Here is a 16,885-nt window from a genome sequence, read left to right on the forward strand (position 1 = left end):
AATTCGAGTATTTAAGGAACGGTTGGGTTCGTATAGACACATGCACTCTAGTTTTAACTTCATACAGGTGCTTTAGTTTTACTCCAATCAAAAAAAGGAAATCTTATATAACTGTTCTTCTGCATGAGTAACAAATTTTCCAAACAAATCGAGTAAACTAGTACGATTGAGGTTTGGTTACTTTTGTCTCTTTCATTCGACATGTTTGTATATGTATCCGGACCCTTCAGGTTTCATGTGCATTATCAGTTTCCTCCAAATCACTAACCCTGTCTATTTTCTAACATTAACTGAAGCGTAAATTTGTTATTTGCGTAAGAAGTTACATTTACTATAGTTTATCTAAACATAACTTTTACTAATTTTTTTTTCTAACATGTTGGTAAAAAAATCAATGCATGCAAAACTGTTAACATTCTTTATAAACACTCAATGGGTCTTACTTACAAAATTTCTGTTACATCAAAAATATTCTAAATACAAAATTTCTCAATAAATGAATCCAAAAATATCACATCTCCTCCTACGTAACCACTTGATCAACTTTTACATCATCCCCTTGAACAACATTTAAGGGTTTCCTCTTAAAAAGCCGAGAATTCGGAAACCGAGTCTGAGCAGCAGCAGCAGCAGGAGCAGGAGCGGGCGAGGGAGACGAAAAGCAGACCACAATCGCTGTAAGATTATCAGTAGCATCCAGCCGTAAAGCTCTGTTGATGAGCTCGTTAGCACACCGTTGCGGGTCATTATGCAGCCTTAGTTGACACCGAACAAGACCCACCGCTTCTTGGTTCAACATAACATCCCAAATCCCATCACACGCGATAATCATAAACTCATCATTATCGGTCAACACCATTTGTCTCACATCCGGTTCAGCGGTTAAAACCTTATCATTCTTCATGTGCCAGTCTCCAAGGGCTCGGGTCACGCCGAGTTGCCCGTTTAAGTACCCGTCTTGGTCAAAGTAACCACCTAACCGCTCACACCTTTCCTTTTCTTCACAAGTCGATCCGCGGTGGTCTTGAGTTATCTGTGTCGCAGACCCGTTTCTACATATCACCGCCCGAGAATCACCCGCATTGGCGGTTATCACATGTTTTCCCACAATCAGAACCGTTAAAGCTGTGGTCCCACAATCACACCTCACGCTGCATTCATCAGCTAGGGCTTCGTCCGCCTGTAAAAACGCCTTGTAATGAGACCGCTCCACTTGTTTCAAGAACAACTCGTTATCCAAACCGCTTTGTGGTAGATCAGAATCTTGAAAGAACAACCGCTCGGCATGTTGTTTAACATAAGAGGAAGCTTCGGTCCCACCATGACCGTCGAATAGAGCATAGAAAGAGCTCGGTAGGCCCCACTTGTAAGCTTCGCCCAAATGCTTTGGCAGATCGTCAATCGTGATATGCTGGTCTTCGTTTAACCTGCGCAGTCCGATGTCTGAGTGGCTTCCTGATCGGATGCTAGTCGAACTCTTAATAACAGCAGAACAGCTAACAGCCTATAAAACAAATCAAACGCCGTCAGTATACCATCATCAATAACCGAACAGCATATTTTAACTTGTTCCAACTAGTAATAGATTCAGCATAGATATACAGAAGATACAAAACATACATTAGCAATATTAACCGAATACTGAAGCAGTACCAACCAAACACAAGTTTCATGCTTTCGGTTTCGGTATTTTCAGCCAATCAATATCGAACCTAAACGAAGATCATAAACTTAACCGAGGTATTTCCAGAATAATCCATAACCATATAAACCCTAATTAACATAATCGATTCATAAACTCGAATTAACACAATCGATAAACATACAAACCGAAATAAACAAAACCCAGAAGCATAAAACCCTAATCGACAAAACCCACAGGCATCTAAACCCAAATCAACCGAATCAACCCATAAACCCTAACAACCCCAATTGACACATAAACCCTAATTCCAACAATCAACCCATCAATCGCAAAAACCAAAGCAAACCCAGATGAACAAACACCAAATCAAACAAACCCAGATCAAAATTAGCAAAATAAAAAAAAACTTACCAAATTGTCAGCAGAATTTGACTCCGATGAAACGGCGGCGAGTTTTAGCAAACTGAAATTGAAGTGATCACACATCATCTCTGTTGGTACAGCAATCATCTTCTGGTCCAGAATCATAATAATCGAAAGTACGCAAGGGTTATTGAACGCCAAAAAAGAAATTGGGTGTTTTTCGTAAGCAATTTTAGAGTTTGGCGGGTGTTGTGTGGTTATTTACTTATTTATACAGTGGATGGTGCGTGCAACTCAAATCAACTAATTTAAATTTATACGCGCTATTATTATTATTATTATTTGAATAATTTGAAGTCAATAATAAACCTATTATCCAAACTATAGAGATTTTATTTTAAAATATCTTTTTTCTTAATTTATTATAGTAAGAGTAGTAGGGTAAAGAACCAATACAATAATACCTTAACATAAAATTGGTATGCGAATCCCCTTTTTTCACGAAATCGATCCATGAAATCACATTCCAACATCTCGGAATCGTCAATACATATCCAATTAATCATTGGTTCACTGAAAAAACATTTTTGGATGGTTAATCGATCAATTTTTTACTTTTTTTTTACAAAAACGGTTTTTGAGCAATTTTGTTTTTTGGCTGAGGGTTTTTGTTGAGCGTTTTAGTATTTTTTTTTTTCCTTTGAGCTTCTCCATTACCTATCATACGTTAAGACATTATTGTACAGTATATCGACCCGTAAGTAGTATATATTATGATTTATAGTATTATTATGTAACATCCCGAAATTTCTAAGTAATATTTAATATATTATTTTGTCGGGTGAAATAAACGAGTTAGTGGAACAGCATAATATGAAGACTTAGTAGGATAATTAGATGGGTTTGGATATGGACCAAAAGGAAATATGGGCCTTCGGTCCATGGGCTTGAGGGAGTATAAATACCCCCTTAAACCCCAATCCTTTCCATTCCATCCATTTATCCATATCTCTACACACACCCAAAACACACACACCACATACACCGCCGGCGGCCGAGGAGAGGAACGAACAAGATCCGAGAGAGGGTGAGCGATTAGTTGTGATTAAACGAGTTAAACGAGATCCAAACAAGCTCAAAAAGATATGATTCTTGATCTTTGAAGTTTAAAGATCCAAGCTTTATAGTGTATAAACGACCGAAAACGGTTGGGGAACGTAGTGGGTGATGTTGAACCATAACAAGGGTGTTAAAATCGCCAAAATGCTTGATAGAAACCAAACAGCGGCTGGACTGGGCAACTTCGCCGCGAACTGGGCAACTTCGCCGCGAACTGGGCAACTTCGCCTTCAAAGCGATAACTTCGCCTTCAAAGCGATAACTTCGCCTGAGGCCAAGTTCGCCTAATTGATAACTTCGCTTACGGCCGAGTTCGCCTGATGACAACTTCGCCTAAAGCCAAGTTCGCCTGATGACAACTTCGCCTAAAGCCAAGTTCGCCTGATGACAACTTCGCCTAAAGCCAAGTTCGCCTGATGACAACTTCGCCTAAAGCCAAGTTCGCCTAAGGTTTAACTTCGCCTAAAGTCAAGTTCGATTAGAAAATAGATTAAAAACGATAAGTAAAAGTAAGCTAATACTAGGCCACCAGATTAAATCAGGCGAGTATTGATACGTGTAACTTATACAGTCAGCCGAGCTCAGTTAAAGAAGGGATTTACAACTATCGGAGGAAGAAGCAGAGTTCAGGTGAGTTTCTAGCCCCATTCCTTGTTATGTTTTCGGGGCTGTGTGCATACTCGATGTGAAGTGTGAATACACTTACCTTAAGTGGTAAGTGTATGCTATAGATGTTATACGAGGTATATGTTTTATAATGCTTGTCGGTACGTGAACGATCTTCGGATATTGCACGTATCGCCAAGGATAGTAAATTCCAAGTGGTTGATAGCGTGTATGAATGTTACGATGTGACTTGTTCATTACGTAAATACTGAACTGATATGAAGTGTGATATAGGCAGGTAGAGGTAGAGTGTGTTAGAAGTGGCAAGAGTCTAAGGGTGTTAGTGGCATAACGTGAGCGCGTGATAGGGAAAGCCTGTACGTGCCATCGTTATTACGTGGGTACGAATGCTATGATGTGACTTGCTTATTATGTAAATGATATGAAGCATGTTGTAGACAAGTAGAGGTAGAGCGTGTTAGAAGTGGCAAGAGTGTAGTAAGAGTGTTAGTGGCATGACGATAGTACGTGGTAGGGTAAGCCTATACGTGACTACGTCATTAAAGTGGCAAAGTGGCATAACGTTATACGTTATTAAAGTGGCAAAGTGGCATAACGTTATACGTTATTAAAGTGGCAAAGTGGCATAACGTTTTACGTTATTAAAGTGGCAAAGTGGCATAACGTTTTACGTTATTAAAGTGGCAAAGTGGCATAACGTTTTACGTTATTAAAGTGGCAAAGTGGCATAACGTTATATGTTATTAAAGTGGCAAAGTGGCAAGGTGGTAGGTGTAAATAAGAGGCTAAGTGGTAAGGTAAGCAGGTTAGATCTGAAAGTGTGAATACACTTACCTTAAGTGGTAAGTGTATAGATGTTATACAAGTAACTATTATGTAATGCTTGTCGGTACGTGAACGATCTTCGGATATTGCACGTATCGCCAAGGATAGTGATTGTCAAGTGGTTGTTAGTGTGTATGTATTCTATGATGTGACTTGCTTATTATGTAAATATTGTATTGATATAAAGTGTGCTGTAGACAAGTAGGGGTAGATTGTGATAGAAGTGGCAGAGTCTAGTAAGAGTGTTAGTGGCATGACGATAGTACGTGGTAGGGTAAGCCTATACGTGACTTCGTTATTAAAGTGGCAAAGTGGCATAACGATATTCGTTATTAAAGTGGCATCAAGTGGCATAAAGTGGCATAAGTGGCTAAGCTGTAGGGGTAATTAAGAGGCTAAGCTATAGGGGTAATTAAGTGGTTAAGCAGTGGCATGTTAGACTGTGGACTATGTGTCTTCGGATACGTATATATTGTATGTAGTGGTTGTATGATAAGTTGCTTGATTAACTAGAACTCACTCAGCGTAGCTGACTTTTAGTATGCACGCAGGTGAGTAGAATGAGACAGCTAGCTTGAGCGGGCACATGGTGGGCGAATAGGAGACTGGCATCTGAAGACTCAAGATGTTTTAATGTAATTGACGTTTATTTTGAAAGACAAGAATGTTTAATTAAGGCAAGTTTTGGATTGCTGTAACGTTTCATGAAAGTTTTTATATTCCGCGAAAGTTTTAATGAACTCTAATTTGTAAGAACTGTGTTTATGAGTAAATCCGACGCTAAAGTAGGGCTACCGGGTTCGGGGCCTTACATATTATTTATTTTCTTAGGTATTAATTAAGTATATTAAATATTAAATAATGTTGATGATAATTTTCCCACCTTGTTGTGGGGTTTGGTTTCGTTCTGAGGACTTGTGAGTTTAAGGTCGTTTAAATCGCTTATCGTAATCCTCAATGGGAGGATGAATCCAACAATGTGTTGGTTTATTCGCTTAGTACCGGCTCATGGAAGATAAAGGAAGATACAATCGCACCTTATTATTTGACTAGGGGTTGGTCTAGTAACGTATTTGTGAACAAACTATTACATAGCGTTTGTTCAAGCGATGGTAGCATTAGTAGTGATGGCGGTGGTAGGGTGGTGATGACGGTGGTGGTGGCCAGACAGTGATAGTGGTGGTGGCGGTTATGGTCGGGTGGCGACGGTGACAATGTTTGTTGTGGTTATGGCGACGATGGTGGCGGTGGTAGTTTGGGTGGTAAGGTGGTGGTGGTGGTGGTGGTGGTGGTGATGGCGACGGTGGCGGTCAGGTGGTGGCGGCGGCGGAGGCGGTGATGGTGGTGACGGTGGCGGTGGTGGTCAGATGATGGTGGTGGCTATGGTAGTGGTGGTGGCGGTGGTTGTTGTTAGATGATGGTGTTGTTGAGAAAGTAGGTTGAAGGAGGAATGAATGGTTTTGATGGAATGTGATTCCATGTGTAATGGATGATTCCATTCCATTGTGCAACCAAACACCTCTTATTTCATTCCCACGTAATGAATCATTCCATTTCGCCTGTCATTACTGCATAACAAACGCTACCTTAAGATAAAACTATAAAGACTAACGAATGTCATTAATTCAAATAGTTACTCGATGTAATAATTGATTATTTGATGAGTCGTATTTTGTCAAAACTCGATGTATACCGACGGGTTTGGTCCGGATATACAACAATTTTAGTAAACTAACGGGTATATCCGAAATCTACGGGTATGCATGATATAGGGTTAGGAATACCTAAACACGACTCGTTGTCATCACTAACCATTATCAATTTTTTAACCGACACGAGATGGTTCTTGGGTTAGGGCAGTGAAACGACGCATAAAAAGTAAAAATAAAATATGGACGGAAACTTTATTAATGTGTTACATGTATTAAGTTATTTAATCTATATTACATACTAGTTTTTATCCCCCGTATTACGGGGGTTGTTTTATTTTGTTTGTTCTAATATTTTTTTTGAATTTATATTTTTTTTATTGTATGAAAGTTAATAATATACTTATGGTTTGATGATAAATTGTTTCACAAATAAATGAGATGTTATAACCCGGTTTAAAAGCTATATGGTTTTGATGACACCCAAGACACGTTTATTTTTTTTACTATAAAATTGGTTTTTTTAATTATAAATAATATTTATTAAAGTTAATAATATACTTATTGTTTGATAAGACCCAAGACCTGTTTTTTATAATAAAATTGGTTTTCTAATTTAAATAATATATATATCTTTTTCAAAATAAATAAGATATTAATTTTTAGTATATCCTATTTTATAGGATTTTTACATCAATAATTTGGTGAGAATAATTTTTATTTAATGAGATGTTATAACCCGTTTAAGGAATATCTGGGTTTGGTAAGACCCATACCCATTAATTTGGGTCAAATGCATGAGAAGCCTCTATTTAAAAATCAAGTAAATCTGGTGACTCCAAAAAAGGAGGAAGCGACCACATCACGACACGTATGATTTTTATGTTAGACGCCGCTAAATTGAATGCGCTCCGGCTTTGTCTTTAACTTTCCGGTAACTTCTACTTCAATCGTCCCTCTCAGGCGACCTTCCAACTCGGAGTCTCTGGCGACTTCAATCACAATCAATATCAGTTGATTCATCTATTATTATTATGGTGCAATCAATGGGCATCAATATTGTTTAATTCATTATGATTTAATTAGCCGACTTCTGATTTTCTACTTTACTGTACAGTCCAAGACTCACCAATTGAAGGCAACACCTTCAAGAATTTTGTCATTTCAGGTACAATTCGACAAGCCATTACCCCTCACATGTCATATTTAAACCTATGTCCGTTTAACATTTTAAATCACTATTGGGGTTATGATAATTTGTTTGTTATACAGGAATTGGGTTTTGCTGTGTATAATGAATACTTGTTTATAGTAATAAAATATGTTATATCTACTGCAACTGATCTATCTGATTTAAAATGTAATAAAATATGTTATCACAATATTATTTGATAGTATACATAAGTTAATGGAAGCAGCTAATTATTATCATCTAAATGCTCTAATGGTATCCTGTGTTTTCAGATGTAAAATGATTAAAGTGTTCCCTTATCTGTGGTGGGTATTTGGCGTCTTTTGTCTTATGTCTTCTTACACTACTCCCGGCAATGCTAGATTTCTACTCTGGTATGTCTTGAACCAGTTAATAGCTTTATGATCTTTCATAAACAGTCTAGAAAACACTTGTGGTGTCTTTTAAATTTTTTTCCTTTTTCATACTTTATTTTTATACGGTGGCAGTTTGACTCTGGTGTTTTTGGCCATGGATGTGTTTTTTGCTGTCCTTCGTTTACTTTTTGTATCTTTACTGGGGGTTACTTCCTGTTTATGCTTGCATGTATTACATAAGTAGCCAAGTGAAATGGATGAAAGCCAATTTTGGGTCAGTTTTAATTTGTTTGCTGCTGAATTTTACAAACATGTTAAATACACAGGGAAGCGCATCACAGGCTGAAATCAACAATCTTATCAAATACAGATTTGAAGTGCCCAATGCTGATGTGGAGCAGCCTGATGTTAGAACATGCAACATAATTCGGAATTAATAATTCCTATGACAACTAATTTCTCAGACTTCTCAAACATGTTCTTCAAGCCGAGGATACGGTATGTTTATTTTCCCACTTATGAAATGAGTGCTTACTAATCGTCAAGCTTCTAATTACTTTTGTAAGTGATGTAGATGTTTTTATAGCACATGACTACTTAATATATAGCTGTTTACTAATTACGTTACGTGACTTATAAACGAATAGGTTGCATGAAATAGGTGGCATATTTAAGTTTCAACTCGTTTACTTTTAAATGTGATAAATTGAGTTGTGTTTCATCTCAAACGGGTCAAACGAAATATAGCTAACAAGAGAACCGTTCACATGGGTCAAAGTGCTCAGATGGGTGAGAGCCATTCAAGGCCTATTTAAACAAATTCTATATCGTCTTATTCAAAGTTTTATACTGCTGTTGTAATAATAATGTTGGTTTTGTAAGCATAAATTATGGATTATCGATCTGTTTTTTTAAATAAAAAAGACATAAATGTTTATTATTTTGAAATTAAAGGAATGCATATGCCCAATTGACCATCGAACAGGTAATGATCAGAAGCTTGCATTTTTTACTTTACTTTCTCTTGATTAATATATATGCCCAATTGACCATCATCAGTTTGGAGGTTACGGAACGGGTGATTCACCCAGGTTGTGTAACGGGTAATTCTCTAATTTAGATCACTTGGTGGACCTGAAACATTTTTCTCAATATTCTTTTTATATTTTTTAATAAATAGTAAAAAAATTTATCCTCGCTTCTTTCCAGCTTACTTGATTTATTTGATTTTGGCAATGCTACTTTTGGTTCAAATTGAATATTAATTATCACATTTATGTGTTTTCAGGAGTGTTGCATATGCCTTTGTGACTTTGAAGGTGGGGGACAGCTTCTTCTACTTCCTTGCAACCATCCATTTCATTCTACATGCATTGTGAAATGGTTAAGGTTAAAGGCCAGTTGTCCCGTCTGCAAATTGCTTGTCACGGCAATTGAACAGGTTTAAAGAGTATATAATCTTGACTAACTCAACTAAAACCACAATAATGGCAACAACGTATGAATGAACTATTACTTACATACTATACTTACTTTTGTGAATCATGGTTTCATAATTGCTTGAGTCTATGCTTAGTGACCTTGTTTTTTACTATATTGGTACTTCGTTGGATCAACCAAGGCTGTTTAGAGCTAAAATTTTAGACTTTTAATATTTTGTGATAGATGCCTTGTGGAAACAAATGTGAGGGTTATTTACAAGGATATTAAAACTGCAATATCTGGAATTTTTGTGCTAAAATAGTTGATTTTCGGTTGGACCGATCTTTTCAAGATAATAAAAGCCACATTAGAACCGTGATTGCAGAAAAATTGTAAGTACATTAATTTTCTATTTTAAACTTCTAAATTAGCAGCTAATATTTTTAATCTTTTTGTGACCCCAACAAAAGATGTATGGCTAAAGAGTACCTATCTCATGCTCTTTTTCAAGGTGGTCTTTGCAGCTAATCATCCCCAAGTTGTTAACCATGTGTCAGCAGGTATTAACAAATGTTCCAACCACTACTTTCTTTTGTTTGTTCACATTTTTGCTACTATTATCTTTAATATAGATGCCTGAAACATTTTTTGGATTTTTATGATCATCATAATCTTTATTTGCTGAATCTTAGTTGCATATGTTTTTTAAACGTTTATGCAAGTCTATGAGCATATAGTTTATGACAATGAACCGAATATGAAGCTTGCGTCTCTACTAGGAATGCAAAAGACTGAAAAGAGGACCACCATAACGCCTTCCTTGTTCAAGACTTACAAGTCCACTTCAATTTTCAAACCTACTAAATGACTCGTTTGACTCGTGAGCTGACCCATTAGCCCGCTTATCTTGCAGCCTTTGTTAATTACTTATTTATTGTGTAACAGGCTAATATTTAGTACAATTCGATAATTTTATATTTCATTTGCAATATTGCTATCTGCTAGAATTTAATAAGCGTTTGTGCACTGTTTTGTTTTTTTTTTCTCTTAATTTATTCAGTAATTTAATACGCTTTCATTTGTATCTTATAAAATTACCATTAAATAAAAAACACTTGATGAGTGCTTTCTCAATATTTATAAACATCGCTGGTGGCATATGGGCTAGTTTTTGAAAGAATGCTTCATTTTATTGATATTACAATCCAAATAGACATGTTTGCCTCTTGACATCATAAAAGACATTGAGACGTTTGGTTTTTATTTACAAGAATCCTTTTCACTGTCATCAATTTATCTAATTATGTTGAATATCTTTCACTTATGAATTTAATTAATTATGGGATCCTTTTTTACATATAAGTTTTTATATAAGAATATTTCATGTTGAAAAAATGCAGACCATCATGGTTGGTGGATACCAACAGAATTGCAACAAAGATTAGAAGTGCTTCCGGTGAATGTGACCCAAAAACATCAAACGGAATAGCAATTCCACAAAATCATGCCCAAACTGCCACCATGTGTATAGTCTATAACAGTGATGTAAGGGACTGTTTGGTTCATTCATATCTGAATGAGTCAGATTTGAATGAACATCTGTCCCATTCAACAACAATAGTAAGTCTGAATGATTCAGACATAATTTTAACCATTAAGATGTTTTTCTGTTTGGAACCAAACAGTTTGAAGTATGAATGAATCAGATGTTTACATCTGAATGGTTCCATTCAGATGCAAACAAACAACCCCTAAATATCTCTGTTATATATTATTAAATTATTATAAAATTCTTTGTCGCCATTTTATAATTTTGGGACCTAACATTTAGGTTCATCAAGGATGACCGGAGTTGCCCGAGGAGTTAGCTTTGGCCAGTCGAAACAAGAAATCACGGGGCATTTACTTGCCACAAGTGGTGCAAGTGGCTTCCAACCACACCCATTTATTGATTAACGGTTGAACAAAGTGATGTAATCTGTTACACTTATCCTTAAAAGCTTCCTAGTACTTTTCATTTAGTTTTTTTCTATATGATAATATACATTTTGTGTAACATGAGTCTTTTTTATTTTGTTTAGGGGTCCATTAAAATGGAAGTGTGTCTCACTTCTTTAATATACAAATTAAAGCTTACAATACTGGAACCAGGAAACACATGATTATTTTGAGGATTTTTATTGGCATAAAATAGGCTAAATAAAAATAGTTGTGTTAGACGGGGAACAACAAGGGTGCAAAGAATTATGGTTTTGTATTTAAGCCCGGTAAAAGGCAGCAAAACTATTAAAACAAATTGGGTTATGCACCAAGATCATTTGGGAACAGGAGAAGATGAGAAGGAGGGCGAGCACATGATTTTAAAAATCATTTATCAACAACAATAGTCAAAACCAAATGGAAATGATGAAGAGATTGTTGTTGCATATTGTAATATACGAAAATCAAAAACCAAAAATATTAATTGTCGAATTAATAAGTCTGACATTGTAAGAGTTAATAACTTGTAGGATCAATAAAACGTTGACGAAGAAAAAAAAATCGAAGACTTTAAATATAAATATATTTTGCTAGCTAATAAGGACAAGATATTGATAACAATAAGGTTAGGATTGTTTAAAATTTATTTCTAAACTTAAAGGTTTGGAGTGTCTCCACTCGCCACCGCTCTCTGTGCTTCCGCATTAGGCCGCGTCATCGGGAACTACTCTGCCACTACCGCGACACGTTAACGGATCTGCCACCATCGAAGGTAACGGCGTAAAACGCGTTCGATTTATGTCTATGTTTAGTTTCTATCGATTTGAACGACAAGTTATTAATTAAAAAGTTCTGCATATTTCATAACCCACAGTAGTATACCCAAACTAGAAAATTGATTTAAAGAAGTCAAAAATAATTAAACCACTTTGCTTTATATAAACTGGTATAATAATTAATGTGTATTTAGGCTACGGTTTGCGTAAAAGAATGCTTATAAAAATGAAATACTCAGCTTCTGAGCTTTATTCAATTATTTTAAACGAGTTAATTTGTACGTAAACACAACAATAAAACGTGAATACCAAAACTACAACATGAGTTATAATAATATTGTAGGGCCTCGTGACGTTTAATCAAGCTTAAGTTTTATTGCGGTTAACACTGTTCCGTTTATAAGGTACGAATTCCGTGTTTCTCTTCTTTTAGCTTTATATTGTTTTCACCGTTCTCGTAGAGTACGGATTCTGTGGTCTAGCGTAAATATTGTTTTCATTATTCTCATAGTGTACGCGTTTCGTAGCCTTGCACTAGTAGCGTCATATTGTGTCTTCTTTTTCATGGTATATGGGTTCTTGATTCATTAATCGTATCGTATATTGTAGATTTGTTTCATAGGATCGTGTCACCGTTATATATTGCTAATTGTCTTATTGGTCATTGTTTATTTGATAAGTGAAATAGTCATGCATGTGATATACTATATTTTATTGCACTCATTATCGCATGTTCCTAATAGTCCATTGTACATTGACTGATTGTTATTGAGACATATTATATTGATATTGACCATTGTTATTGCGTTTTTATTTGACCTCAATACCTGAGCATTTATCCACCTATGGGGACATAGGGCGTCAATCGAGGCACCTTTGACGTGCTCTATCTGTGGCGGAGCGATTAGTCCACAACGTCTCTATTTTAGTGTGCGATGAGAGCACTTACTGATATACTAATTACTGAGAGGCGTATGGATCGATCCTAGGTAAACTGTTACTGGGGTGAGATGGTTAGTGTGTGTGTCCACATTCCTATCTCACTTAATTATTGGTGCATTAGTCTGCAGCTAATGTACATACTGTTATCGTTACTGGCTCACATGGGTATTTCCAATATATTGTTATTGCACTGATTCATAACTGATTGTTCAGCGTATTGTTAGTGTTATCGGCTCATAGACTGTACTTGTTTCTCCTGTGATCGTTTATTGTATTGCATTGTTCTTCACCGTTTGTTACTGCTATTTTCCTCCGTTACTGGGCAATTTTTGGCTCATCCGTGTTTCTTTGTTATGTGTTTTCTTTAATTTGTTACAGGTACTCAAGGGAATCCGGGGAACGTGTGATAAGAGAGTAAAAGTAAAAGTCTTAAGTTGGAAAATGAGGAACTTAAATAATTTCTTTGAGTGAAACAACTTTATTTATTTTCGTTGTCAATGATATTGAACCTTTTTGGTATTGAATGATTTTAAACTTTTAAATTTGAATTTTTATTTATCGTATCGAGTGACACATCGGCCCTAACCGGGTTGGGGTGTTATACAGACTTTGACTTTCCAGTTGTTAAAGTTGACCATCACCCCTAAGTCTGTGATATTGATTATTGAACTGCCTCTTGCTAAGCGACGGGTTCTTGATTTGGCGGGCCTTAAACAACAGCCTACTGAGCTTCTTGCAGGTAATTTTATCTTGTAGATGATTGATTTAGCAAGAATTGAAGAGGTACAACATTAACACATTCTTATTACTATTTTTAGTGTAGAATGAGATGTGGCCCTTGTACGAGGCTGAGGTTGAAATTTCTAGCAGGAAACTTGGTGATCATGACAATGATATGATTAATGAAAAACATGTTTTTAGGGGACCGAGAGCTAATAATGATAGTCAAGTTGGAGAAGAATAAAATTGGTGGTATAGCGAGTCACATATATATTAAATTCACAGCAATTCACAACATGTCGACGGGCTTTCTTTGTGTGATGAATTTTTTCAGAGTCAAATCTCCTCAAAGTTCTAACAGAAGACCGTAAACGAAACGGGCTACTCAACAGCTAAACGATAGGGTTCGTAAATTAGTTTTAAACTTACATAGTATAGCGAATGCGTACTATGCCTATATATGACATAGTACACACCTGTAAGCAACCGACTTTCATTAACTTAAAAATAAAAAAGAAAAGAGAAACTAAAATTTCTTTTTATTTTTGTGTGATAAGTTATACTGACTATAAATTTTTTACATCACCAATGTTAGTACTATAACGAGTTGAACCCCTACCGATTTAATCGGCATTGTGTCCCCGTCGCAATGCGTGGGCTATTTGCTAGTAATATTTTAAAACACAACAGTCATCAAATCCTCTCCCCTGGCCCACCTCATCTTTCTCTCTCAAGAAAATAATCCCGTCATAACCTTTAAACCTCGCCACCCTACCATTAATGGCTTCCCAACATAAACTTATCCTTCAAAAGCAACACCAACTGCTTGAAGAACTCGCGTGTTTTTTAAGAAGAACAAAGAAACTTCTCTTACCTTTTGTGCCAAATGATAACGAAAATACAATTGATGAATTCTTCATGTCATGGGAGTCAGAAGACGTTTGCTTTAAGAACTTGAAGATGGTGAAAGAAAGACTGCATTACATGCAAGATAAGTATATCTTCGAGGCTGTTAATGGGGATACAAAGATGGAATCCGATGATGTCAGAGGTAGGATATTTGAGTTGTCTAAGTTTTTTTTTTTGGGGGTGGGGGGGGGGGGGGAGATGTGAATGTGGATTATAGTATCTTAAAGGAGTTTTATGATCAATGGGCCGACATGACTGTTGTGTTCAACAGTTTGTATCTGTTGAAGATGAGGATTCAGTTGATCAGATGTAACTACTTCAAGAACAACATTTAAACAATAACAGTGGATGAAGTGTTGGATGAATTGATGTCAAAGCTGGCTGTTTCAATTTGGCATTATTATCCCAGCGTTGGAGCGGAGTACAGCTCGGGGGGATCTTGTTGATGATTGATTGATGTTTTTTTGGTTTATGTTTTGTTCTACTATGTTCATTTGTCTTTCTATTGTATGATTGATTTTTGCTATCCGAAGGGTTTTCCATGTTTGACTTGATTGATGTTTTTGTTGATCTGATTTGATGATGATTGATTGATTTTTTTTGTAGGTTTGTTTTGTTTTGTTCTACTATACTATGTTCATGTCTTTTGATTGTAAGCCCCCGCACCTAATAGCCTTACTTTGACGTTGGATTTACTCATAAACTCAGTTTGTTAAAGAGGAAGCACATACAATTTGCAGCGGGTTCCAAAACTTTTTACTTAACTTCTTTCTCTAATATGAATAGTCTCGTACACACATCAAGCTCGCCACATCATCAACAACACCTGCATGCATACTAAAAGTCAACAACACACTGAGTGAGTTCTAACATTTCTTTGTTTTCGTAAAATACGTTTTATAAAATAATCACATCTTTCGAACATTCATACTCGCATCGCATGGTTAAACCATTCGCATCACATTTTAAGCAAACAAATCTTATTTCAAACGAATTTCACCCGATAACTCTTTTATCACCAAGTTTATGTTTTTCCTACACTTTAGGTCCGATTTACTATCCTACCACGTTTCATGCAAAACTGACTTCGTTTACCTGTTCTTTTTTATGAATCAAACACTATTCATGTTACTTGAACCGAACCAACTAACCCAATTACTCGCAAGTTCATTACTTTATCAATAATCGTCACCTGATCTATCATCCTACCAAGTTCTATGCAATTTCGTACACGGAAAGTAAATTTTTTTAACAAAAAAGTACCTCTGAGGTTTATGTTCGAAATCACTCGAATAGCCCAAAACCATATCAAACGAGCTCCGATTTACAGAATTCAAGCGACCACGGAATCGTCTCGCCAAGATCTACGAACACCTATGCTTGCCATTGCCGGAAACTGAAGCTACAGTCTCCGAAAAATTCAGTTTTCACTATTACGGTTTCCTTCAAAAAAACTGGACTTCTCGACCTCTCATCGTAGATCCAATTGGTGGAAATCTTCTTTTATATGATATGAACACTGTTAAAATTTGAGACTGATCCGATGGTTAGATCTTCGGAAATTGTCGGGTATTTGTGGGTTGCTCACTGAAAACGAGATTTTGGGTTGGAATGAGGTTAGAGGTGAAGTTCTTGATATGTTTCTTGTTAGTTAGATATTAATGAGCTCAAATCTCCTTCTTAAGCTTCTAGATCTAGAGATTTTAGATGAAGGGTGGAGTGTGTGTGTCTTGAGTGTGTGAAGGCAAGGATGAAAATGAGAGATTTTAGGGTTTAGGAGTTTAAATACCCAAAGCTTATGAACTTACGCCCATAAAACCCTTAGTTCATATATTTTTAAGTCCATTTTTTGTATTTAAGCCTACCACCCAACTCATTATTTATTTAAAATTAAAATAATATGTCTCCATAATAATAATAAATCCTTATTATTATTTTACAAAAAGTTCGGATGTTACAAGTCTACCCACCTTATAAGAGGTTTCGGTCATGGTAAAAGAAATACTTCATGTTTTCACTTATCGTTTGTACACACATTCACTTGTAAGTGACCCACCTATTTCCCCTTATACTACTTTTCTTATTCCTAATTCGCTGTCATCGAAAAATGTTCATTTGTTCTAGCTATGCACGGTAGCTGATACATGAAGTCTTCGATAATAAGCCTCCTTATTGATGAGTGGGTGTTTGGTTGTGACTAATTGTTAATAATATTACATTTTTTGTTCAATATTTGTTAGAACGCAATTACATTTAGTAATTTTTATATTTTATAGGTTCTGAACATAAAATGTGCTTAAAGGATATAAAATAATTATTTATGAGATAATAATATTCAAGAAGTCACCAACACTTTAAAT

The 16,885-nt window shown here is 35.9% G+C and overlaps 2 protein-coding genes and 1 pseudogene across 2 annotated transcripts; 2 read left to right on the forward strand and 1 right to left on the reverse strand.

The window, feature by feature from the left end:
- Window positions 1-497: 497 nt before the first annotated feature.
- LOC143630649 (putative protein phosphatase 2C 47) lies at window positions 498-2,195 on the reverse strand. The gene is made up of 2 exons (XM_077099613.1): window positions 2,057-2,195; window positions 498-1,504 (listed from the first exon to the last, which is right to left on the reverse strand). Exons 1-2 carry the CDS (start codon window positions 2,171-2,173, stop codon window positions 524-526), a joined length of 1,098 nt encoding a protein of 365 aa, XP_076955728.1. The 5' UTR covers window positions 2,174-2,195; the 3' UTR covers window positions 498-523.
- A 5,555-nt stretch (window positions 2,196-7,750) lies between these two features.
- LOC143630682 (E3 ubiquitin protein ligase RIE1-like) lies at window positions 7,751-9,223 on the forward strand. The gene is made up of 4 exons (XM_077099623.1): window positions 7,751-7,794; window positions 7,909-8,005; window positions 8,103-8,183; window positions 9,065-9,223. Exons 1-4 carry the CDS (start codon window positions 7,751-7,753, stop codon window positions 9,221-9,223), a joined length of 381 nt encoding a protein of 126 aa, XP_076955738.1.
- A 1,239-nt stretch (window positions 9,224-10,462) lies between these two features.
- On the forward strand, window positions 10,463-13,860 carry LOC143630683 (SUPPRESSOR OF GAMMA RESPONSE 1-like; annotated as a pseudogene).
- The last annotated feature ends 3,025 nt before the right edge of the window (window positions 13,861-16,885 follow it).

The sequence above is a fragment of the Bidens hawaiensis genome, unplaced genomic scaffold, assembly GCF_021521415.1.
Source record: "Bidens hawaiensis isolate Kalapana, Puna unplaced genomic scaffold, B.hawaiensis_p1.1 tig00005780_1, whole genome shotgun sequence".
NCBI lineage: Eukaryota > Viridiplantae > Streptophyta > Magnoliopsida > Asterales > Asteraceae > Bidens > Bidens hawaiensis.

Excerpts from the sequence above, each read along its gene's own strand:
- LOC143630649 (XM_077099613.1), bottom strand. The coding sequence starts at position 2,173 with ATGATTCTGGACCAGAAGATGATTGCTGTACCAACAGAGATGATGTGT. Across the intron at positions 1,505-2,056 it reads CAAATTCTGCTGACAATTTG|GCTGTTAGCTGTTCTGCTGT; the intron begins GTAAGTTTTTTT and ends TTTGTTTTATAG.
- LOC143630682 (XM_077099623.1), top strand. The coding sequence starts at position 7,751 with ATGTCTTCTTACACTACTCCCGGCAATGCTAGATTTCTACTCTG. Across the intron at positions 7,795-7,908 it reads AATGCTAGATTTCTACTCTG|TTTGACTCTGGTGTTTTTGG; the intron begins GTATGTCTTGAA and ends ATACGGTGGCAG. Across the intron at positions 8,184-9,064 it reads CTGATGTGGAGCAGCCTGAT|GAGTGTTGCATATGCCTTTG; the intron begins GTTAGAACATGC and ends ATGTGTTTTCAG.